Source organism: Mobula birostris, chromosome 4, assembly GCF_030028105.1.
Source record: "Mobula birostris isolate sMobBir1 chromosome 4, sMobBir1.hap1, whole genome shotgun sequence".
Taxonomy (NCBI): domain Eukaryota; kingdom Metazoa; phylum Chordata; class Chondrichthyes; order Myliobatiformes; family Myliobatidae; genus Mobula; species Mobula birostris.
Window position 1 is genome coordinate 190,623,650 of NC_092373.1, and position 25,333 is coordinate 190,648,982.

General features: G+C 43.1%; 1 protein-coding gene across 4 annotated transcripts in view; it reads left to right on the plus strand.

The window, feature by feature from the left end:
* The window catches only part of eif2ak3 (eukaryotic translation initiation factor 2-alpha kinase 3), a 93,764-nt gene that overhangs the window by 43,800 nt on the left and 24,631 nt on the right, over positions 1-25,333 (plus strand). For all 4 annotated transcript variants that reach the window (XM_072256706.1, XM_072256705.1, XM_072256704.1 and 1 more), the window contains exons 3-10: positions 3,141-3,335; positions 9,082-9,215; positions 10,071-10,305; positions 10,887-11,061; positions 12,735-12,872; positions 18,796-18,918; positions 20,587-20,810; positions 21,922-22,031. In XM_072256706.1, the coding sequence (XP_072112807.1) occupies positions 3,141-3,335; positions 9,082-9,215; positions 10,071-10,305; positions 10,887-11,061; positions 12,735-12,872; positions 18,796-18,918; positions 20,587-20,810; positions 21,922-22,031 (1,334 nt within the window). The remainder of the gene's footprint in view (positions 1-3,140; positions 3,336-9,081; positions 9,216-10,070; positions 10,306-10,886; positions 11,062-12,734; positions 12,873-18,795; positions 18,919-20,586; positions 20,811-21,921; positions 22,032-25,333) is intronic.

Consider the following 25,333-nt stretch of genomic DNA (forward strand, 5'->3'; position numbering starts at 1 on the left):
AGCCCAGTTAGTTTGATATCTGTGATTGGGAAGGTGTTGGAGTTGATTATTAAGGATGTGGTTTCAGGGTATTTGGAGGTGGAAGATAAAATAGGCCATAGTCAGCATGGTTTCCTCAAGGGAAAATCTTGTCTGACGAATCTGTTGGATTTTTTTTAAAGAAATAACAAGCAGGATAGACAAAGGAGAATCAGTTGATGTGTACTTGGATTTTCAGAAAGCCTAAGACAAGGTGCCACAGGAAGCTGCTTAACAAGCTATGAACCCATGGTATTACAGAAAAGATACTAGTGTGGATAAAGCAGTGGCTGATTGGCAGGAGGCAAAGAGTGGGAATGAAGGCAACAGTTTCTGCCTGGCTGCTGGTAACTAGTGGTGTTCCACTCAATCTGTGTTGGGACTAATTCTTTTTACGTTATATATCAATGATTTGGATGTTGGAATTGATGGCTTTGTTGCAAAGTTTGCGGACAAAATAAAGATGGGTGGAGGAGCAGGTAGTTCTGAGAAAGTAGAGAGGCTACAGAAGGACAGACAGATTAGGGGAATGAGCAAAGAAATGGCAGATGGAATAGTGTTGGGAAGTATATAGTCATGCACTTTGGTAGAAGAAATGAAAGAGTTGACTATTTTCTAAATGGAGAGAAAATTTTAAATTCTGAGGTGCGAAGGGACTTGGGAGTACTTGTTCAGGATTACATGTGCCAACACATTTTTAAAAAAGGAGGGAGGGAGAAACTGGGGAATTATAGACCGGTTAGCCTAACGTCGGTGGTGGGGAAACTGCTGGAGTCAGTTATCAAGGATGTGATAACAGCACATTTGGAAAGTGGTGAAATGATCGGACAAAGTCAGCATGGATTTGTGAAAGGAAAATCATGTCTGACGAATCTCATAGAATTTTTTGAGGATGTAACTAGTAGAGTGGATAGGGGAGAACCAGTGGATGTGGTATATTTGGATTTTCAGAAGGCTTTTGACAAGGTCCCACACAGGAGATTAGTGTGCAAACTTACAGCACACGGTATTGGGGGTAAGGTGTTGGTGTGGGTGGAGAGTTGGTTAGCAGACAGGAAGCAAAGAGTGGGAATAAACGGGACCTTTTCAGAATGGCAGGCGGTGACTAGTGGGGTACCGCAAGGCTCAGTGCTGGGACCCCAGTTGTTTACAATATATATTAATGACTTGGATGAGGGAATTAAATGCAGCATCTCCAAGTTTGCGGATGACACAAAGCTGGGCGGCAGGGTTAGCTGTGAGGAGGATGCAAAAAGGATGCAGGGTGACTTGGATAGATTGGGTGAGTGGGCAAATTCATGGCAGATACAATTTAATGTGGATAAATGTGAAGTTATCCACTTTGGTGGCAAAAATAGGAAAACAGATTATTATCTGAATGGTGGCCGATTAGGAAAAGGGGAGGTGCAACGTGACCTGGGTGTCATTATACACCAGTCATTGAAAGTGGGCATGCAGGTACAGCAGGCGGTGAAAAAGGCAAATGGTATGCTGGCATTTATAGCGAGAGGATTTGAGTACAGGAGCAGGGAGGTACTACTGCAGTTGTATGAGGCCTTTGTGAGACCGCACCTGGAGTATTGTGTGCAGTTTTGGTCCCCTAATCTGAGGAAAGACATCCTTGCCATAGAGGGAGTACAGAGAAGGTTCACCAGATTGATTCCTGGGATGGCAGGACTTTCATATGAAGAAAGAATGGATGAACTGGGCTTGTACTCGTTGGAATTTAGAAGATTGAGGGGGGATCTGATTGAAACGTATAAGATCCTAAAGGGATTGGACAGGCTAGATGCAGGAAGATTGTTCCCGATGTTGGGGAAGTCCAGAACGAGGGGTCACAGTTTGAGGATAGAGGGGAAGCCTTTTAGGACCGAGATTAGGAAAAACTTGTTCACACAGAGAGTGGTGAATCTGTGGAATTCTCTGCCACAGGAAACAGTTGAGGCCAGTTCATTGGCTATATTTAAGAGGGAGTTAGATATGGCCCTTGTGGCTACGGGGTTCAGGGGGTATGGAGGGAAGGCTGGGGCGGTGTTCTGAGTTGGATGATCAGCCATGATCATAATAAATGGCAGTGCAGGCTCGAAGGGCCGAATGGCCTACTCCTGCGCCTATTTTCTATTTTCTATTATAACATACAGTGAAATGCTTGTCTTTCATACTCTTCATACTGATCAGATCATTATATGGTGCATTGAACTTGGATAAGGTAAAACAATAACAATGCAGAACAGTGTGAAAACTAGCGCAAAAATGCATTGCAAGATAAATGATAAAGTGCAAGATTGAGGCCAAGAGTCCATCCCATACAAGATGTCTGTTCAGGAGTCTAGTAACATTGGGATAGGAGCTCTCCTTGAGCCTGTTGGTATGTGCTTTTGTATCTTTCCCCTGATAGGAGAGGGGAGATGAGAATGTCCAGAGTGGGATTTTTGCTGCTGTTGGATGCTGTACCGGAACAGCAAGAAGTATAGATGGTCCACGGAGAGGAGGTTCGTTACTGCGATGTGCTGAGCTATGTTTACAAGTCTCTACTGTTTCTTGTAGTCAGGCACAGAGCAGTTGTCATACCAAGCTGTCATGCATCCAGACTGAACACTTTCTATGGTACAATCTAGCAATGTTGAGGCTGATTTACACTCTTACTTCATAGTATGTAGGCACAGGAAAAGTGTTTTCGACAGTTGATTGGGCTGCCATCAGTGAGCGTAAATATGACTACTTGTCAACGTGGAGCTCTCTGCAAGTTTGTGAATCTGGCGGGAGCAAAGGATGTTGGTAATGGTGAGGTTGGAGTACCCTGGGAGAGGTGTGGGGCAGGTGGCAAGGAGGAGTGCCTGGGGCTGTGGGGTGGGTGACACTGGTGCAGACACCAGACAGGGTCATTTTATTACCTGTTTCCACTGTCCCTGTCTCCTTCCTATTCTCAGTCTACACGGAGACCCATATCAAAATCAGGTTTGTCATCACTCATGTATGTCGTGAAATTTATTTTTGTGGTAGCAGTACAGTGCAATACATAAAATTACTGCTGTACACCCTAGCTATATATATGTGCCTACGACTTTTGGACAGTACTTAAATGTGTTGTATTTAAATGTAATTATCATTTATATATGCAGGTTTTTGGAAACAAAGTAATAATTCCGTCTTTGGATGGGCACCTTTTCCAATGGGACCGAGACAGGGAAAGCATGGAGGCAGTTCCGTTTACGGTGGAGTCTCTTCTGGAATCTTCCTACCGACTTGGCGATGATGTAGTGTTGGTTGGAGGGAAATCGCGGACAACCTACGGGTTGGATGCCGCCACTGGAAAGGTAACCAAGATTGAGTTTCCTTTGGAATGGTGCCGCACTATGTTATGTTTGGTCTGAGATACCCATGCTGAAAAAATCTCCCAATTTATTTTACATTCCTTTTGGTTATTGCCCTTCCCATTAAACACACGCAAAATGCTGGAAGACCTAAGCATGTCTGGCAGCCTGTATGAAAAGGACTGAGCAATTGACGTTTCGGGCCAAGACCCTTCGGGACTGGAAAGGAAGGGGGATAAGCCAGAATAAGGTGGTTGGGTGGGGGGTGGGGGGAAGGATGGAGTACAAGATGGAAGGTGATGGGTGAAGCTAGGTTGCTTGTGAGGGGGAAATGAAGTGACAGGCTAGGAGGTGATAGGTACAAAAGGTGAAGGGCTGAAGAAGATATCTGATAGGAGAAGAGAGTGGACCATGGGAGAAAGGGAAGGAGAAATGGTACTGGGGGATGTGATAGTCAGGTAAGGAGAAGAGAAGAGGTAAGAGGAGAGTCAGAGTGGGGAATGGGAGAAGAGGGAAAGGATAGTGGGGAAATATCGGAAGTTAAGAAATCTCAGTTTGCAGTACCCTCCCATTAAATATCTGTTTTCTTCACTGGACTTTGTTTCTTGGCAGACAAACTTCCTGTCACACTTGTTAAATTTCTCTTTGACTTTGAATTGTTGAAAACCACAGACCAAGCATGACACTTCAAATTGCACTGTCGACTCTGCTTCATTCATAGTGCTGTAATTCTGTCAATTGATTCTCGAACTTTACTTGGCTTTGTGTTCACCAGATCCCATGTGCTGCTTGTTGCATTGTCCCAGGTGATTGAAATCAACTAACTAGCCAACACCACTGGGATCCCTGATGAAAGACCAAGAAAAGAACCCAGAATTGCTTTCATTAGGGAAGGATACTATCTGAGACCACCTCCCACTACATTTTTGTTATTTTGCAATACAAGGTCTTTTAAGAAGCTTATTTAAATGCAGCGAGTTTATTGGTCCACCCTTGGTGCGATATTCCATCCAAAGGAAGCTCGGACCACTTCCAATGAATGGTTATTTACCTGAAAAGTTAATTTGATTTCTCTTGCCTCCCCCTCCCCCCCCAACCCCCCACTTCGTGGCCTGTGAGTTGTCTCCAGTCTTTTTCGATTTTTCTCTTGATTTAAAATATTATGGCTCTCCTGAATTCGTGGCCTTTTTTCTTTTAATTTTATTTTTATTTGGATAAGGAATTCACAAATATCATGTACTTTTTTCACACATAAAACCTTTTCCATTTTTTTATATGTATAAAACTACAATTATTTATACATTCTTAAGTATACATTGAGATGATATAAAAGGAAAATAAACATTTAAATAGATAATTATGTACTGTGGTAAATCTAACCTATTAGGCTAAGTAATGGAATTAGTTGTTAAGAAAAATGGTAATAATAGTTTCCATATAACCCTTCTGGACCATTTCCACTGGTCCAAAATGTTGTATATAAGCCTATGTATCAACCATTGTAGGTGTTTATATCCTAATTTGTTCATGCTTGCTCCTGCCCGCAGACATAATTATCCAGTCCCTATGTACTTAAACATAGAAAAATAACAGCACAATACAGGCCCTTCGGCCCACAACGCTGTACCAGACATTTACTTTAGAAATTTCCTAGGGTTACCCATAGCCCTGTATTTTTTTTTAAAGCTTCAAGTACCTATGCAGGAGTCTCTTAAAAGACCCTATTGTATCCACCTCCACCACCGCCGCCGGCAGCCCATTCCACATACTCACCACTCTCTGCATAAAAAACTTACCCCTGACATCTCCTCTGTACCTACTTCCAAGCACCTTAAAATTCTGCCCTTTCTTGGTAGCCGTTTCAGCCCTGGGAAAAAGCCTCTGACTATCCACACGATCCATGCCTCACATCATCTTGTACACCTCTATCAGGTCACCTCTCATCCCCTATGGCTTCAAGGAGAAAGGGCCAAGTTCACTCAACCTATTCTCGTAAGGCATGCTCCCCAATCCAGGCAACATCCTTGTAAATCTCCTCTGTGCCCTTTCAAAAGTTTCCACATCATTCCTGTAATGAGGTGATCAGAACTGAGCACAGTACTCCAAGTGGGGTTTGACCAGGGTCCTATATAGCTGCAACATTACCTCTCAGTTCTTAAACTCAATCCCATGATTGATGAAGGCCAATGCCCCATATGCCTTCTTAACCACAGAGTCAAACTACGCAGCAGCTTCGAGTGTCCTATGGACTTAAACCCCAAGATCCCTCTGATCCTCCACACTGCCAAGAGTCTTACCATTAATACTATATTCTGCCATCATATTTGACCTACCAAAATGAACCACCTCACACTTGTCTGGGTTGAACTCCATCTGCCACTTCTCAGCCCAGTTTTGCATCGTATCGATGTCCCGCTGTAACCTCTGACAGCCCTCCACACTATCCACAACACCCCCAACCTTTGTGTCATCAGCATATTTACTAACCCATCCTTCCACTTCCTCATCCAGGTCATTTATAAAAAATCACAAAGAGTATGGGTCCCAGAACAGATTCCTGAGGCACACCACTGGTCACTGACCTTTCATGCAGAATATGACCCATCTACAACTACTCTTTGCCTTCTGTGGGCAAACCAATTCGGGATCCACAAAACAAGGTCCCCTTGGATCCCATGCCTCCTTACTTTCTCAATAAGCCTTGCATGGGGTACATTATCAAATTCCTTGCTGAAATCCATATACACTACATCTACTGCTCTACCTTCATTAACATGTTTGGTCACATCCTCAAAAAATTCAATGAGGCTCATAAGGCACGCCTTTGACAAAGCCATGCTGGCTATTCCTAATCATATTATGCCTCTCCAAATGTTCATAAATTCTGCCTCTCAGGATCTTCTCCATCAACTTACCAATCACTGAAGTAAGACTCACTGGTCTGTATTTTCCTGGGCTATCTCCACTCCCTTTCTTGAATGTAGGGACAACATCCGCAGCTCTACAATCTTGGAACCTCTCCCATCCCATTGATGCTCAACAATCTGCTTCCATATCTCCCACAGTAGCCTGGGGTACATTTCGTCCGGTTCCGGAGTCTTGTCCAACTTGATGCTTTCCAAAAGCTCCAGCAGATCTTCTTTCTGAATGTCTATATGCTCAAGCGTTTCAATCTGCTGTAAGTCATCCCTACAATCGCCAAGATCCTTTTCCGTAGCAAATACTGAAGCGAAGTATTTATTGAGTACCTCAGCTAGCTCCTCTGGTTCCATACACACTTTTCCACTGTCACATGACATCTTATCCTCATGCTCTTCACATATTTGTAGAATGCCTTGGTGTTTTATTTAATCCTGTTCACCACGGCCTTCTCATGGCCCCTTCTGAGTCTCCTAAATTCATTCTTAAACTCCTTCCTGCTAGTCTAGATCTCTATCATTACCTCGTTTTTTTAACCTTTCATAAGCTTTTCTTTTCTTGACTAGATTTTCAACAATTGTTGAATCCTAAATTCTTCTGATAAGAACGAGAATCTGATGTTTGTTTAGATCCCAGTGGACTTTGATTACTTGATGCAATCATTGGCTGTGACACTTAACATCCCTTATCTAAGAGTAAATACTAATATGATAGAGTTAAAGCAGAAAGCTGGTGCAATTTGTCAGCATGTATTTGTAGTTCTCCATTCCTTTTCCTAGTTTACCGTTGATAAGATGTACTCAATCCTGTCCCATTGCTGAGTAATCACATTCTGTACCAATACACTATTTCTTTGATGTTAGACTTTACACTTGCCAAATTGTATACATTGCCTTAATCTTGCTGAAATTGAGGTGTATGCCATTATTTAGGTATCTGGATCATAAGGGAACAGACTTCATTTCTTTAACCAATAAGTTTAAAGAGGAAAAGTGTGAAGTGATGTGTGAAATGTGAACTTGGAAGGTTGAAGTTGAAGCAGAATATAGGTGTTAATGGCAGGATTCTTATTGTGGAGGAACGGGGGGTTGTGAGGTTCACATCTATTGATCCCTCAAAGTTGCTGTACAAATTGATAGGGTTTTTAAGAAGGTGTGTGGTGTGTTGGCCTTCATTAGTTGGGCGATTAAGTTCAAGAGTTTGAAGTAATTTTGCAGCTCTTTAAAATTCTGGTTAGGCCACATTTGGAATATCGTGTTCTGTTCTGGACACCTCATTATAGGAAGGATGTGGAAACTTTGGAAAAGGTGCAGAAGAAATTTGCCAAGGTGCTGCCTGGATTGGAGAGCATATAAGTTGAGAGAGCTGGAGCAAAGGAGGATGAGAGGAGACTTGATAAAGGTGTACAAGATAAGAAGCATAGATAGAGTGGACAGCCAGAGACTTTTTCCTCAGGGCAGAAATCGTTAATATGAGGGGGCATACTTTTAATGTGATTGGAAAAAAGAATGGTGGGGATGTCTGGTAAATTCTTTGCACACAGTTATGGGTGCATGGAACACCCTGCCAGGGGTGGTGGTAAAGGCAGATGCATCTGGGGCATTAAAGCAATTCTTAGAAAGGTATATGGATGATAGAAAATTGGAGGGCTTTGTAGGAGGGAACACTTAGGTTGATTTGAGAATAGGTTAAAGGTCAGCAGAGCATTGTGGGCCGAAGGGCCTGTATTGTGCTGTAATGTGCAATGACTTATAGTATGTTATATTCCCTGTGGCGTTGAGAACAGGTCAATTAATAAAATTGAACAAAAGAATTATGTATTTTGGATTTGCTGATAATAAGTTGTGTGCTTCAGGACTACAACCTTCCAATTTGGCTTTCTGAGCTGGAGAGATGGATTGGGTTTAGCATCAGCATTTACTGCATCATTTCAAGGGTACTGTGATGCTGTTAGTCATAGTCAGAAATGGCAGTTAATGCAGACTTCTAAATTTCTGCAGCAAATTCAATGTGCAGATCGAGCAAGTTCTTAAAATGAATGGGAGAGTCGTGAGCAAAATGCTAGAGCAGCATTAATTGATCAGCAAAGCTTGGAAACTTGCAAACTGAGTTCCATTGATTTGCATGTTAATGATGATGAGTGCAGTCACTTCTAGTCTCATGTATCTGCAAAGTGAATCTTCTCACACTGGAGAGAAGAGTTGTCCTCGAAAGTGAATGTGGCAGCTGCCTTGTCACAAATGAGATTGACTCCACTGCAATGTTGCCCACTCAGAGTTCATCAAAGTGATAAAGTGGGAAGTTTTACTCCATTTGGACCTTTCCTCATGTGTCCATATACAGGCTGAGTATCCCTTATCCGATATTACAAAATCTGAAAACCTCCCCATAATCTGAAATATTTTTGCGTGTTGACATGATCCCAGAAATGGAAAACTCCACAAGGCACTGGGAAGGTCCCCAGTCGATGCGCAGGTCTCTGCGAACCACAGGTGGTCCTGAAAAGTGACCTCACATATGTAATGAACAGAAGTCAATGAAAAATCGGAAAACCCCCACATCAGGCTGAACAGCTGAATCAGTAATGTGTGATGAACAAGTGTAAGACCAAGACTACTCACCGGTAGCACATAAATTCAGAGTTTGAAATGGTGGTGATCTCTTTACATATTCCAAAATCAGAAGCAGGGTCCTGAGCATTTCAGATGAGGGGTACTCAACCTGTATTGGACAGTGCTTCTCTGACGTTTTGCCACCGATCCAGTTTACTGAAAGGAATTCTCCTCTACTCTTCCCTCTTCATCTGTCCTGTCTACCCCACCTTGTGCAGATGCGGTACGTCTGTTCCACAGGGGGTTGCAGCCACTGGGACGATGAGACAACTGACCAGGGATCTGGTCTGTTGCTGCTGCAGCGCACGCAGAAGACGGTCAGAGCTGTGGGACCTCGATCTGGTGCTGAGAAGTGAGTGTGATAAGTGATTGTTCGTTGAGGAACTAGTTTTAGAGTGGGTTTAGAGAAACTGAAAGTGCATTTGATGATAATTGAAGGGGGACTTTAGGAGAAAAAAATTGGATTGGGAGTTCAAGATTCAGAATTGTTTAATGGCATTTCCAATGCACAATTGGATAGGAGAACAAAATAATTATTACTTCAGATCCCATGCAGCACAACAAAAAACAGAATAAGATAAAAACACAATAATCAAGCAATAAATATAAATACACAATATAGCCTATATACATCAACTGATTGTATGTACATAAAGTGATGGCAGGTAAGGTGACTCTGACAGGAAATGATGAAGAAATGGTGGGGTGTGTGGTGAGGTGGTTAGTGGGTAGAGGTGATGATCAGCCTTACTGTTTGGGGAAAGTCACTGATTTTGAGTCTTGTGGTCCTGGTTTGGATGCTAACGTATTCTCCTCCCCGATGGGAGTGGGACAAAACAGTCCATGAGCATGGTGGGTGGGATCCTTCAGAATAAAAAAAAATTAAGCTAAATGGTGGAAATATTTATCACTTGTAATCCATTGCTATTACACCTTTAGCGTTTGTCTTTATTGTTATAGATAACTTGGGTTTAAGTTCTCTAGCCATCTTGGTGAGATCGGAGTTCTTCCCTTTAGGTGAATAATTCAGCTGCTGGAATGCAAGTCCAGTAACATAATGCTATGTCATCATATTCTCCCTAAATTCTTTTCCTGTTTTGTTGGTTCATTGCTAGTCTGCTTAAGCCCCTTGGGACATTTTACAATGCTGGGGTAATTACAAATTGCTGTAGGCTGTGGCAAACGTGATAATTGGTGTACTCTTTAGGTGGAACTTCAGTGTTGGTCACTACGACCTGAGGTTTATTCAGGATGTCACTTCCACCATCAACTACATTGAAAGTGATTCCAACACCAACCACCGGAGCGGTCGATCTAAAGACTTGTCAGATGTGGAACAGGACAACACCATCAAAGACCGCGTGATAAAAGTCTATGTTTCAGACTGGAAGGTGATGTCCTTCAGTAATAAACGAGGTGGACAACTGGAATGGGAGCATCAGGTAATGATACAAACTTAAATACCTATAATCTGAGTTAAAAATAGAAAATGCCAGAAACGGTTGTTCGGTCCTGATGTTATTGCGATCCAAAGATTCTTGAGGCTTAACACTTGTTTTAGTAAGTGTTACAATAACAAAGATGGAAGAAGCATGGTGAGAGACAGAGGGAAAGAGTGAACAAAGGTCGTCTGATCATCTTACCAGGCCACCGATTCCATTGAAATTCCAACAGGTAATAGATAACAGCCAAAAGAAATGTGACACCCACCATTGAAGTTTCCAGAAAAATGGAAAGTAACCACTGAAAAACTCATTGAACAATCACGTGATTATATAAAAACACAAGCAAGCATAGGAATGTTAAACTACAAGAAATCTACAACCCAGTTCAACATGTCAAAAGCAGACCAGTTGACATTTAGAATCAGAGGCCCTTTGTCAGAAGTGGGGAAGAAATCTGTATCTTGTTGGTGTGTCAAAAGGAGACTGTGTGTAGGATTGGTCAAATTTTGTTTTCTGTGCACTCTGGAATCTCTGAGGTTTGACATTGGTGACATGTCCTTGCGAATCTGCTTTGCCAGTTCTGTGCTCCAGTTGCTTCGGCCTGGTTGGTGGAGAATGGAAAAGTGACCCCGGTGAGCCTCTTCGATGACGCCAGCTACGCAGATGGCCACGGCAGTGCAGTGGATGTTGAGGAGGATATTGTGGAGGCAGCAAGGGGTGCAGCTGAATCAGCAGAGTCCAGTGTCTATCTGGGTAAGAGCGGAGCAGCCAGCTGGTTAACATGCTGATAGAATGTGGCACTACATGCCCTTCAGCCCACGATATCCGTGACATGCAGTGCCAAGCAAGAGTTCCTTTGTCTGCATGTGATCCATAGGCCTCTATTCCCTGTATATCTGAGAATTTAAAAACTCTAGAATGTCTCTATGGTATCTGCTTCCACCCACTGCCCTTGCAGCCCCTTCAAGGCACTTACTATTCTCCTTTTATTTAATAAAAACACATCTCCTTTAAGCTTTCCCCTTCTCAGCTGAAGTGCATATCATCTAATATTTGACATTTCTGTCCCGGAAGAAAGATTGCATTTGCCCTGCTTGCCACTGACTTGAATTTGTTGCCACGGGCAGTGTGGAGGCCACGTCTGTATGTATATTTAAAGCAGAGGTTGATAGATTCTTGATTGGTCAGGGCATGAAGGGATGCAGGGGGAAGACAGGAAATTGGAGCTGAGAGGAAAAATGGATCAGCCATAATGAAATTTAAATGGGCCAAATGGCCAAATTCTGCTCCTATGTCCTATGGTCTTATGGTACTACTCTGCAAGTTAACTGTTATGGAATCCTGCCCGAGGTCTCCCAAGTCCCTTTGAACCTCTGAGAGAAAATAAATTAGCCATGATTGAATGGCGAATCAGGCTTGATGACTGAATGGCCTAATTCTGCTCCTATGTCTTATGGTCTTCTGCACCATTTCCAAAGCCTCCATATTCTTTGTGTAATAGGCAGACCTGAATTGCATGCGATCTTCAAGTGTGGTCTAAGATTTATATGGTTGCAATGTGACTTCCTTACTCTTGCATGTCATACATATCTCTACCATCATATCTCCTTGCATGGCCACTTTCAGAGAGCTATGATCCCTCTGCACATCAATGTTATTAAGGGTCCTGCCATTAACTAGTTCTATTCTTCTCACTTACATTTGATCTTTGCAGCAAGGCTTCCTGATGTGCTCCTGTGAAGAGCACCAGGATTCAGTGTGGGGAATTACCCCACAACCACATGATGAGCTCCAGCTCATAGAGTTGGTGCTATGAAAGAGGGCATGGTGAAAAGTCCTAGGAAGATTCTCTGAATTTCTGTGTCTGGGCTGCTGAGAGGCAAAAGTTCCACAGGAAAGACTTGTTAGTTAAGGAGGTGTCTGCATTGATATTGTTTAATACACAAAACCTGATATTTATGCACCACTTAAAGGTCTGGAATGATAAACAAGAGAAAATCTGCAGACACTGGAAATCCAAGCAACACACACACAACATGCTGGAGGAACCCAGCAGGCCAGGCAACATCTACCCTTTGGTGGGACTCGTCGAAACGTCAGCTGTGCTGTTTTCCTAGATATTGCCTGGCCTGCTGAGTTCTTCCAGCATTTTGTGTGTGTTGGTCTGGAATGATAGTCTGTGAATGAGTTGGATGTAAAGATGACCAGAGCACTGGGGCAAATTCCCATGTGATTGTAAAAAGAGCAAGGAAGAAATCTGCAGGAGATATTAGTGTCTGAAAGAGGAGGGAATGTTTTGTGTGTACCTTGCCTCTTCCCCTTCTCTATATTAATGAAGAGCTATGATCGACATAATGTCTTCAATTTGTGTTTTCAAACACAAAGCCTCTTCCTGACACTCCCAACCTTGCACTTTGTAATTCCAGGTATGTACAAGGGGCAGCTGTACATGCAGTCATCTGTTCGATTGTCGGACAGATTCCCAATGATGATGCCGAACAGTGAAGAAAGTGGGAACACTAACATCATCTCTTTGCCTAACGTTAGGTGGAAGCCTCTAATTCGTAAGTTACTCCAGTACTGTGGCATGCGATAATACCAAACTTTTTTTAAAAAAATGTAGAATTATCGTTAGTATGTGTGAAAGCCCATGTACCCCCAACCCGATTCCCATTCCAACATGCCACGATGAGGCTGTCCTCACGGTAGAGGAAAAGCACCTCATATTCCGTCTGGATAGCCTCCAACCTGATGGCGTGAATATTGACTTCTGGTTTAAAAAAAATCCCTCTTCCTCCCCTCCTGTTCTGTTCCCCACTCTGGCCTCTTACCTCTTCTCACCTGCACCCCCCTGGAAAGAGTTTGCACGGAGTTCGGATTTACCTTCAGAACAAGCTGACTCTTCATGATAAGCTGACAGCAACAGGGGGCGGTCACTTGTCCTGGAATGAATGCTTGCTGATCCAGAGTTTTCATTATTCGTGTGTTATTTCTTATCTACTTCAATTGCCCCCCCCCCCCCACCTTCTGCTGCACTATCTCGACCATGTATGTGTTGTGTATACATACAGAACTGTGCAAAAATCTTAGACACATGTATATCTCTGGTGCCTAAGACTTTGCATAGTACTGTAGAGCAAGGTAAGTTTTTTGTTTTGTTAAGTTTGAATCCCTATGTGCTGTGTGAACCTTTATGTTCGAGTGCCTCATATGCTATATGACCTTTGGCAGTTCTGCCTTTGCAATGGCAGGCTCCCATCCTGGTGTTTATGTGGTTGTTAAGTTGGTAACCTGCAGCTTATGGTTGGGGCTTATTTAAACCTGTTGCTGACTTTCTGTACCTGGTGCCATCCCTGCAAAGTCCACCTTTCTCTCTGCTATGTCAGCACCCCCTTGTTCCCTATGCAGTGCTCTGGCGCTATTCACTCTTCCCTCATACAGTTTCTTGTCATTGCGCATTTTCAGAATTTCCCACTTTATACTCCATTTGCCAAGTCCCTGCCAATTCATTTAATCTCCATCCCACAATAGCCTCTTTGCGTCATCGCAACATTTAGCAAATGCACCTTCAGTCCCTTCTTTTGAAGCTATTTATGCAGACTGTAAAAAAAACTGATAGTGTGATGCATTGCTTATTACAAGTTTGCAAGCAGAACAAGATCTGTACTGTCAGTTCTCGGGTCCTGTCAGTCAGTCAGTCAGTCAGTCCACACCAGCACGTTATCTACTATGCTCTAAGCTTCTTTCATACCTCTCTTTTATGAGTATAACATCTTCAGTAACTTCTATCATTTTCCCTATGATAAATGCTTAACCAACTGGTTGGTAATTACAGACTTTTGTCTCTCTTTTTCAAATAAAGGAGTCATATTGACTGTTTTACAATAAAGTTGATCTGGAAAGTTTTAAAAAGGAGCTCAAGTTTTTGATTTTTTTTCCAGTATGTATGTGGCCTTTTTATTTCCTGATCCCTATAATTGTAATAAGTTATAGCAGATCTTCCCTCCACAACCACTACATTGCCATCATAATTAGTAGTAGTTTTGTAACTTGGTCTCCAAACCCAACAAATGTAATTGGCTTAAATTCTCTCTCATTCATCAACCTTTTAGTCCTTAATTGGATTGATCTTAGAGTAGGTTAAAAGGTTAGCATGACATTGTGGGGCGAAGGGCCTGTACTGTGCTGTCATGTTCTGCACTTAACTCTCCCCACCGCATCATCACCGACCTCCATCCACCTTCTCCCATTTCCCATGGAAGGAAAACCTGCTCTTGTTGTCGTTAAGTGAACATTCCTATTCATTAACTATCCCCCTCCATTTAAGTCTTCCTTTATTCCTGGATCTTTGACAATCTGTTTATTACCTTTTCTACCAGCTGTGAAGGGCATTGCTCTGTTGAAATGGTGTCATTTCCACATTGTCCACCAGGTTGCAGCACCGCACCATTCTCCAAAGGTGTTAATGCCTTGAAGATTTTGAAGTGTTACAGAAAATATGATGCTGTCTGTGCACACACAGCCAGCTCTCTCACAGTAATCTGATAACGTATTTCAATACTGTCAACTTAAACAGTGATAACTCCACTGCTATTAGAACATAGAACATTGAACAGAAACAGGCCCTTTGGCCCACAACGTTGTGCCCAACCAAATAAATTAGTAATCAACTGGCTAACTAAACTAATCCCTTGAGCCTACACAATCTCCATAGCCCTCCATTTTCCTCACATTCGTATGCCTATCTAAACGTATCTTAAAAGTTCCTAATGTATCTGCCTTTACCACCAACCCAGGTAGTGCATTCCAGCACCCACCACTCTGTCCTTTAAAAAGGAAATGTGACTTGCATCTCCTTTGAAATTATCCCCCTCTCACCTTGAATGCATGCCTTCCGGTATTAGACATTTCAGCCCTGGGAAAATTTCAACTAGCTGAATCAATACCGCACATAATTTTACAAACCTCTATCAGATCTCACCTCAGCCTCCGCTGTTCTAGTGAAAACAACCCAAGTTTGTCCAAGTTCTTGTTATAGCACATGCCCCCTAATCCAGGCAGCACCCTGGTAAACCACCTCTGTGCCCTCTCCGAAGTCTTGACATGCTTCCTATAAAGGGGTGACCAGAACTGTATGAAATACTCCAGATGCGGCCTAACAAGAATTTTATAAAGCTGCAGCTTATCCTCCTGACTTTTAAACTCAGTACCTCTACTAATAAAGGCAAGCCATATTGCCATATGCCTTCTCAACTAGAATGACGCACACAAAATGCTGGAGGAATAAACAGTCGATTGCTTCAGGCCAAGACCCTTTATCGGGACTGGAAAGGAAGGGGGAAGACGCCAGAATAAAAAGGAGGGGGAGGGGAAGGAGGAGAAGCTGGATGATGAGAGGTGAAGCCAGGTGGATGGAAAAGGTAAAGGGCTGGGGAAAAAGGAATCTGACAGGCGAGGCAAGTGGACCACGAGGGACAGGGAAGGAGTTGGAAACCGGGGGTAGGTGATAGGCAGGTGAAGAGAAGAGTTAAAGAGGGTGGTCAGAGTGGGAAATTGAAGAAAAGGGGAATTTTTACTAGAAGCAGAAATCAATGTTCGTGCCATCAGGTGGAGGCTACCCAGACGGAATATGAAGTGTTACTCCTTCATATCCTCATTGTGGCAAAAGAGGAGGCTATGGACTGACATATTGGAATTGATATGGTTGGCCAGCTGGAAATTCCTCCCTTGGTGGCCGGAGCAGAGGTCACAATTTATGTTGGGTTTCACTAATGTAGAAGAGGCCATATTGGGAGCATCAGATACAGTAGATCAGCGGTCCCCAACCACTGGGCTGCAGAGCATGTGCTATCGGGCCGCGAGGAAACGATATGAGTCAGCTGCACCTTTCCTCGTTCCCTGTCACGCGCTGTTGAACTTGAACATAGGGTTGCCAACTGTCCCGTATTTTCTGGGACATTCCATATATTGGGCTAAATTGGTTTGTCCCATACGGGACCACCCTTGTCCCGTATTTCCCCCGCAAAGGTACAGCGTTCCTATGAAACCTCTCGTGCTGAAATGGCGTAAAGCGAAGAAGCAATCACCATTAATTTATATGGGAAAAAATTTTGAGCATTCTCAGACCCAAAAAATCACCTACCAAATCATACCAAATAACACATAAAACCTAAAATAACACTAACATATAGTAAAAGCAGGAATGATATGATAAATACACAGCCTACACAAAGTGGAAGTAATGTATGTACAGTATAGTCGGGAAGATTAAGCCAAAACCGATTTGTCGGGGGAAAAAATCGGCACCTACGCGCATACGCATATCACATAGGTGTACATCACTCGCGCATGTGCACACAGGTGCCCGAGCAAGACTTCATGGTCATGGTAGTCTTTCCTGGGGTAAACACAAGCGTCCCGGGATTTGACTGCTACTTTTGTCCCTTATTTGGGAGTGAGAAAGTTGGCAACCCAAGCTGTAAAAGACATGTTGAGGTGAGTTTAACCCTACTTGAACACAGAATTGCGTCGCCTCTGATCTGGGCCAACAATTACGAGTCAGGCGGCACCTAATTAATTAGCATGTTTATTCCTGCTTTTTTCTTAAAGATGTGCTGTGTGTCTCCCGGCTACTGCTGCATTCTCCGCGAATCAGTATCTGTCCGCGGCCTGGGTGTTGGGGTGGTGGGACACTGGGGTGTCATCTCGTCGTCTGTTTCCATTAGCGCAGGCAGCTCATCTTCTCCTCTGACTGCCCGCCTCGATGTCGAAGGTCGAGGTTCGTCGTCTGCTGTGGCTGATGTGGAAAGCTTGCTTGACTGCCGAGCCTCGCGCATTTTTCTATCATACAGTTCTTTGTAAGCACTCAAACCATCCTGCAAATATCCCCTAAACTGACGTACCCTTTCAAAATTAATGTCGTACTTTATCATTACTCATTCGGTTTCGATTGTTATCCTTTCCTCTTCCAATTGCATCAGCTCTTCTATCAGTTCTTGGTCATGGGATGCCAAAACCTCTTCAACATCATCTTCGTCAGCTTCCACAAGCCAAACTCACTTTGTCCTTACTTCGTTCACCACGATCAAAACGCTTAATTATGTCTAGTTTTACGCTAAGTGCAACACCCTTACAACTTTCCCTCCCCCTCTTTTACCTCCCTCTATCTTTTCTCTCCCTCTATCTTTTCTGAAACATTGAAACCCTGGAACATGAACTACCCAATACTGTCCCTCTCTCAACCAAATCTCTGTAATGGCCACAACATCAAAGTTCCCTGTACTGATCCATGCTCTGTGTTCATCACTTTACCGATAATACTCCTAGCATTAAAATGCACACTTCAAACTATCCACCTTATTGTATTTATTACTCTGCTCCTGCCTGTTTATACTGACCCTGATGTCTACGTCTTCCTCTCCATCCTTCCACTTATTTGGTTCCAATTCCCCTGCCAAACTAGTTTAATTCCTCCCAAGTAGGACTCGTGAACCTCCCGGCCAGGATATTGGTCCCCCTTCCCCAGAGAGGTTCCAATGGTCCAAAAGCTTGATATCTCCGATGGTGTTGAGTACATCCAGCTCCAGTTCCTTGACTAGTCAGTCGGAAGCTGGTTTGGTGCAGTTTCTGCTGATGTAGTCGTCACGGAGACTTGGGTATCCTGAGATCCCATGTCTTTCAGGAGGAGCATTCCACCATCTTAATCATGCTACATACACTGAACTAAAGATTTACAGACAATTTAAAAAAAAAAAACAACTTAACCTGTTCTTTCCTGGGTGCTCTCTCAGAAATCTTGGTGAGTTTCAGACTTACCTAGGTAACTTACTCAGCCTTTTTTGCCAAATGTTATACCTTTGGCTCGACTTCTCAAGCCCAAGTTCCACAATCAAAGCAAATGACAACAAATGACTCAGTGGTCCTGGCCTCTGCCTGTTCTCACTGAAGCATATTCAAACAACGCCTGGCCACTCTGACACTGGCCCACTCCAACAATGGCTTCTTCACAATGGTCCCTCCACTTTCACCTTGCTTCTTTTTATGGCTCAAATAAAACTCACTCCCAATGAGACGTTCTTTTCAAATGGCTCCTGCCCTGTAATGGTGTCTGTCTCTCTTGCTCATATTCACTAGTTCAAATCATGACTCACTCCTGGCAAGACTGGCTCTTTTCAAAGGGCTCCCACCTTACAATGACACCGCTCTCTCATTCACTAAATCAAAGAAAGGATCTTCATTGAAGTGATATCATTAGGTCTGTTGCATGCTGTTGAAATGGTAGATTGAGCTTCTATTAAATCCCTTCCAAAAGATGACTGACAATGAGCAACAGTCTGTATTATGCACACAATTCTCCTAGATTTAGTTCTCGAATACACAACCTCCCACACTTTATTGGAGTGTTTACCACTGAGCCATTGTGAACAAGGTGTAGAAATCAGTAGTTGTGAAACATAATTTAAAGTTTGTTTTATTTTCTATATGAAGATTCACCTGCTAGAACGCCAGCATTGATCCGGTCCGATGAACATGCTAAATGCCTCAGCAATGATAAGCATTCACACGAGGAATACAGTCTTGGAGCTTTGTCAATATTGCAGTATCCCTATGGTAAGTGCTATCATTTATCTAATTCATAAGAATGTTTTTCTGAATTCTGCCTTACATAACTTCATTCTTCATTATACTACAGCATCAATTGTTTTTGTTTCCCAGCTTTCATTTTTTTCATTTTAGATCTCAGTTTTACAGAAGGGTGTGGATCTCTGCTGTGGGACCTGAGTGCATCCCCAATCTACAATCCTGGGGTTGACTAGATTTTATCTTAAAGCTTTCAGCCCTTCCGCAGGGTACCTGCTTTCTTGACCAGAATAAATCTTGTGCCATGACCCTGAAGAGAGCATAGAACCTCACAGTACAGGCCCTTCTTCCCGCATTGTTGTGCTGACCTTTTAACCCACTCTGAGATCAATTTGGTCCCCACCTGGTGCTCAGCTCTCACCTGTGGCTCCAAGTAACTGTAGCACGCGCAGCGGCCACACCCCAGTAAATCGTCTTAGCAGACAGACTAAACCAGGTGAGGGTAGCCGACGGGTCTTCGACCCTCAGTGAGGTAGGGGATCTGCCTGTCCCAGCGTGTGAAGTCTGGCCATTTCAGATTGAGTGGAAGAGACCGATTAATGGTCCAACGGTCAAGAAGGCAGGCCAGCAGGCATTGCTGGAGCTCTAAGAGCACGACCAGGCACTTAGACATTCTGGTCATCCACTGCAAGAGGTGGTGATCTCTTCAACTCACCTGGCAGAAGGCAAAGGCAAACAACTGCTGTAACCTGCCGAGTACATGATTTCCCCATATGTCAGAGCGGCGTAGAGCCAACTGGAATTCCAGATGTCACCTACGATGACGATGAGATCAATCTAACTCTTCCCTCCTACGTAGCCCTCCACTTTTCTTCCATCTATGTTCTTATTTAAGAGTTTCTTAAATGTCCCCTAATGTATCTGCCTCAACCATTACCACTGGCTTGTGTGTTCCATGCATTTAACACTGTGTTTAATAAAAAACAACTACCTTTGACATCCCCTTGTACTTTCCTCCAATCACCTTAAAAGTATGTCCTCTCGTACTAGTTGTTGCCACTCTGGTAGTAAAAAGGGCACTGACTCTATTCGATCTATGCCTCTTATTGTCTTGTACACCCTGTCACATCTCCTTGCATTAAACTTCACTCCAAAGAGAAAATCCCCAGGTTGCTCAACCTTTCTTCATTGGACATGTTCTTTGGTCCAGACAGCATCTATCATCCACATGCCTTACCTGCGAACGAAGTGCGAGATGTACTCTTTCACCGTCCAGCAGGGAGTGCTGAGAAGATTTTCATGTCTTTTGAACATTGTTAGGCTGAAGGCCCCACAGTCCAGAGTATTTCACACCCACAGAGAAGTGTTTTACATATGGCCTTCGTTGTTTTGCCATCTCTCAGTGCTGTCTCTCTGTACTCCACTCTACGTGCAGTCATCTAGGCTCAGGCTGTAACTACCAGTAGTTTCCCAGCAGGAGACTAAATCTGACCATGACTGTGAAGAGAAACCTAACCCGAGAATGAATCAAGAAATGTGCTCATTCACGATACCAGCAGGGGGCGCTGTATAGCCAGGAATCGTGTTGCTAGAATTGATTTGTATTTGGATTCTTCCTTTTATTACGAGTTACATCTGTAGAGTTTTATGGGGTGGTTACCTTGGCTGAAGCAAACACTCCTGTGCTTCTGTTGCCAGACAATGGATTTTATTTGCCTTACTATGGGAAGGAGCGAAACAAGCGTCACACCCAGATTTCCGTCAGACTCTTCGACCCCTCGAGGGCAAAGAAGGCAGCCCCAAGGAAAGACCCCGTCCTGCTGCTGGAGTGGTGGGGGGAAATAGCAGGCACCATCCTCTTCTGCGTCCTTGCAACCACCTACGTCGTTCGTAAGCTTGTCCTGCACCCGTCTTCAACTGCAGTACGTACTATGCATCAACTTGTTCGTAACACTTTTCAGAAATGCTATTTGTGTATCTGACTGCTCATCCCTGAGCCTATTCCAATAAATCTCCTATACTATAAGCCCTATTGTTCTTCCTGTGACCAGGTGCCCAGAAGGGGGCACAATATTCTTTCAGGAAGTAATGTTTTATAGACCTTCTAGATAAACTTTTGTTGCTGCACAAGTCCTTAATCCTAAGCCATACCAAGTGCTTTAACTTAATTGGTAAACTGTCCTGCCATTTTAAGGAATTGTGTCCAAATACTGTTGAATCTTTCTCTTCTTGCATCCCTTTGTAAAAACGTACTACTGTGAGTGCATTTTCTTTCCATTCTTCCAGCCACAATATGTGCTTGAGACATTGAGTTGAAAAATCAAGAGCTGTAGCTTTATAAAATTCTTGTTGGGCTGCATCTGGAATACTGCATGCAGTTCTGGTCCCTCCATTATAGGAAGGACGTTCAGGCTCTGGAGAGGGTGCTGAAGAGGTTTACCAGGGCGTTGCCTGGTAACAGGAGCTTGGACAAGTGTGGGTTGTTTTCTGTGGAGTGGTGGAAGCTGAGGGAAAATCTGACAGAGGGTTATAAGATTATGTGAGGCATAGGCAGTTGACAAACAATTTCCACTCTTTGTTCCACCCCCACCTCCCGGAGTGTGCATTTAAGGTGGGAGGAGATAATTTGAGGGAGACATGGGGAGGGGGCAAGTGTTTTTTTTTTCACATAGAGTGGTGGGTGCCTGGAGTGCACTGCCTGGGGTGGTGGGTAGAGGCAAATATATTGGAACTTTTAAGAGGTGTTTAGATAGGCACAAGAATATGAGTAAAATGGAGAGATATGGGTATTGTGTAGGAAGGAGAGATTGGTTTAGTTAGCCATTTGATTACTAACCTAATAAGCTTGGCATGATATTGTGGGCCAAAGGGCCTGTTCTTCTGTATTCTTATTACTTTTTTATTAAGCATCAAAACTCAGCTGCTATCCAGTCATCAGACTGTCTCCTCGACATCTAGCACCAGGTACTCTGGCTTGTGTTGGGAGGGGTGAAGGTTGACTAATTGCTGTGTTTGCTTGCTTCCTTCCTGCAGCAAAGGAGGGACTCTGAGCTGCCATATCAAATTGAAAGTGCGAGTGATGCCACTGCAGAAGCAACAAAGGAGCTGGCAAACTCCTCTGGGGTTTTTGAATACGTGTCCAGGTAAAATCCGTCGTGTTCTCGATATCATCTGTTGTGCTCCTTGTGCTCTAACAATTCCTACTGAATGCTTGTCTCACTGGAAAGTTGGTGGAAGTGGCCCTATTTCTGAAAGAACACTATTTCAGGTAGAGCATTGACAAGTGATTGAGTCAGTGTTTTTATTGCTTTAGTGTCTTAGTTTTTCTCATGATGTTGAGCTTTGCTGCTTTGTGATTGTGCCTTGCCAGTCTACAATTTATCAGCAAGCCAAGTTGTTTCTTCAGGTTATCAACCTGTTCACCTGGGGTAACTCTTTGACTTCCTCCCAATTGGTTCCATAATTCCATGTTGGTTGTGTTGTATTTCCAAATGATACACGTGTTATCCAGGTTTCGTAGGTCAAAAGACTCATTTCTGTCCTTTGCAACTCTGACTCCATACTGTAACTTGGAAGTACAATCTAAAGATGATGATAAACCGTTTATGACTGAGAGGAGAACTCTCTTCCAGTGATGTTGGATTATGGTTTATTATTGTTGAAAAGCTCGTTTTGCATGATGTTTATACAGATCAAATCATTACGCAGTGCGTTGAACTAGGATGATGTAAGACATATATACATAATAAAGTGTTAAAGCTACTAAAAAGGTGCAGTGCAGCTGAATGCTGAAGTGCAAGATCATAACACGGTCGGCAGAATTCTTGGGGCTGGAGGCATCAAAGGAAATGGAGGGGCAAGCCGTTGCATGCTTCTGATCAGCCTTGATGATGCTGAATTGTAGACCAGATTTGAAGGTGAATGCCCTATTCCTGTCTATTTTTGTTTGATGCTTCTGTGGATCATGAATATCCATCAGAAGTGTATCTGCTGTTTCTCCTTGGTCCTTGGCTATATCGTGGACCCTTCCCTCCCTCTGTAGATGGAAAAGCATATAGAACATAGAACATAGAATAGTTCAGCACAGTACAGGCCCTTCAGCCCACAATGTTGTGCTGACCCTCAAACTCTGCCTCCCATATAAGCCGCCACCTTAAATTCTTCCATATACCTGTCTAGTAGTCTCTTAAACCTCACTAGTGTATCTGCCTCCACCACTGACTCAGGCAGTACATTCCACACACCAACCACTCTCTGAGTAAAAAACCTTCCTCTAATATCCCCCTTGAACTTCCCACCCCTTACCTTAAAGCCATGTCCTTTTGTATTGGGGAAGAGGCACTGGCTATCCACTCTATCTATTCCTCTTATTATCTTGTACACCTCTATCATGTCTCCTCTCATCCTCCTTCTCTCCAAAGAGTAAAGCCCTAGCTCCTTTAATCACTGATCATAATGCCTACTCTCTAAACCAGGCAGCATCCTGGTAAATCTCCTCTGTACCCTTTCCAATGCTTCCACATCCTTCCTATAGTGAGGTGATATATGCATGGAGTCTGGGGTTTAACCTTCAAAATCAACTTTGCCTTTATTACAGGCTGACATCAACAGGGGTGTCGCGCATCCTGGAACAAATGCTTCCCATCCAAACTTTTCAGTATTTTTGTGTTATTTCTTATCACTTCCACTATCTCTACCCTGCATGCACTGTGTATATATAAAGTAAAGTAAGCCTTTTGTGGTGTTAGTCTTTAGTGTCTGTGTACTATGTGGGCATTCAAGCTTGAGTGTATGCTGCATATGTAGTGTGCAGTTCCGTCTTTACCTTGTAATGCACAGTGGCAAGTTTCTGTCCTGCTTTTTTTGTTAGGCTGGTAACTTGGCATAAGTTTAGCCTGCTCTTTGTGGTCTGGGCTGGTTTGGACTTTTGCCATGCTCCCTCTGCCTGGACTAACCCTGCAGTGTTCTTCTTTATCTCTCTGCTATATGATCATCCCCTGCTCTCTACTACTGTGTTACAGAGCTGTTATTTCACTAATCCCTAACACACCTCTGAAATGGGAACGATTGGGAGGGACAGTAAATTGGAATTGGTTGAGAATTGTCGCATGTGGCAAGATATGTTGAAAGCTTGTCTTGTGTATTGTTATACAGGTCAAATCATTACATGATGCATTGATCTGGAATAAAGATCACAAATAACAATTAAGTGTTACTTAGTGTGGGATTAAAGCGTAAAAGCAGTAAAAATGTACGGTGTAGGTAAATAATAAGATGCAAGATCATACCGAGGTAGATTGTGAGGCCGAGCCCATTTTATTGTAAATGCCAGACTTTCAAGCAACATCTGTGTAATTTTGTGAATTACATCAAAACATGGATATAGGTGAATAGCATTCTTTTAGATTTGGGTTTTCAGACACTAAAATGACATCTATGTCTTTGGTCCTTTTTTGGGATTAAAACAGTTGTGAAACACTTCACATAAGGGCACAGGCTGATTGACCTCTTGTATGGGAACAGGGTCGAGTTTATAGCCATGGACCTGGGAAGAACAGTAGATACACTGTCAGTGGCCACTTTATTAGGTACACCTGTACACCTGCTCATTAATGCAAATACCTAATAAGCCAATCACATGGCAGCAAACTCAGTGCATAAAAGCATGCAGACGCGGTCAAGCGGTTCCATTGTTTTTCAGACCAAACATCAGAATGGGGAAGAGGTGTATTCTAAGTGACTTTGACCATTGAATGTTTGTCAGTGACAGATGGGGTGGTTTGAGAAACTGCTGATCTCCTGGGATTTTCAAGCACATCAGTCTCTAGAGTTTACAGAGAATGGTGAGAGAAACAAAAAAGAAATCAATGAATGGTATAGCAGTTTTGTGGACAAAAACACCTTGTTAATGAGGGAGGTTGGAGGAAAATGGCCAGACTGGTTCAAGCTGACAGGAAGGTGACAGAATTCAATTAACCAGCCATTACAACAGAGGAATGCAGAAGATTATCTCTGAATACACAACGTGACGAACCTTGAAATGAATGGGCTAGGCCCCAAACATACACTCGGTGGCCATTTTGTTAGGTACAGATGGTACTTAATATAGTAGCCACTGAGTGTACTTCCAATGGATACTCATGATCCATAGAAGTATTTTGGAAATAGCACATTCTAGACATTTTAAAAATCTGAAATCCTCTCTGCTGGATTTTGTAGTTGCCAGGCCATGCGGTTGACATTTTGTTTATTAAATTGGGGTTTTAATGATTAATGAGGCAAGTCATTTAAATGGAATTAACAATGAGATAGATCATGGCTTATTTAAATGATGCAGCAGGTTTATGGATGTGAATAGCATTTCTTAGATTTGGGGTCATGGTGGGTTTCCAGGCACTAAAATTATATTTCTGTTTTTGGTCCTCTTAGGATTAGTAATTGTAAC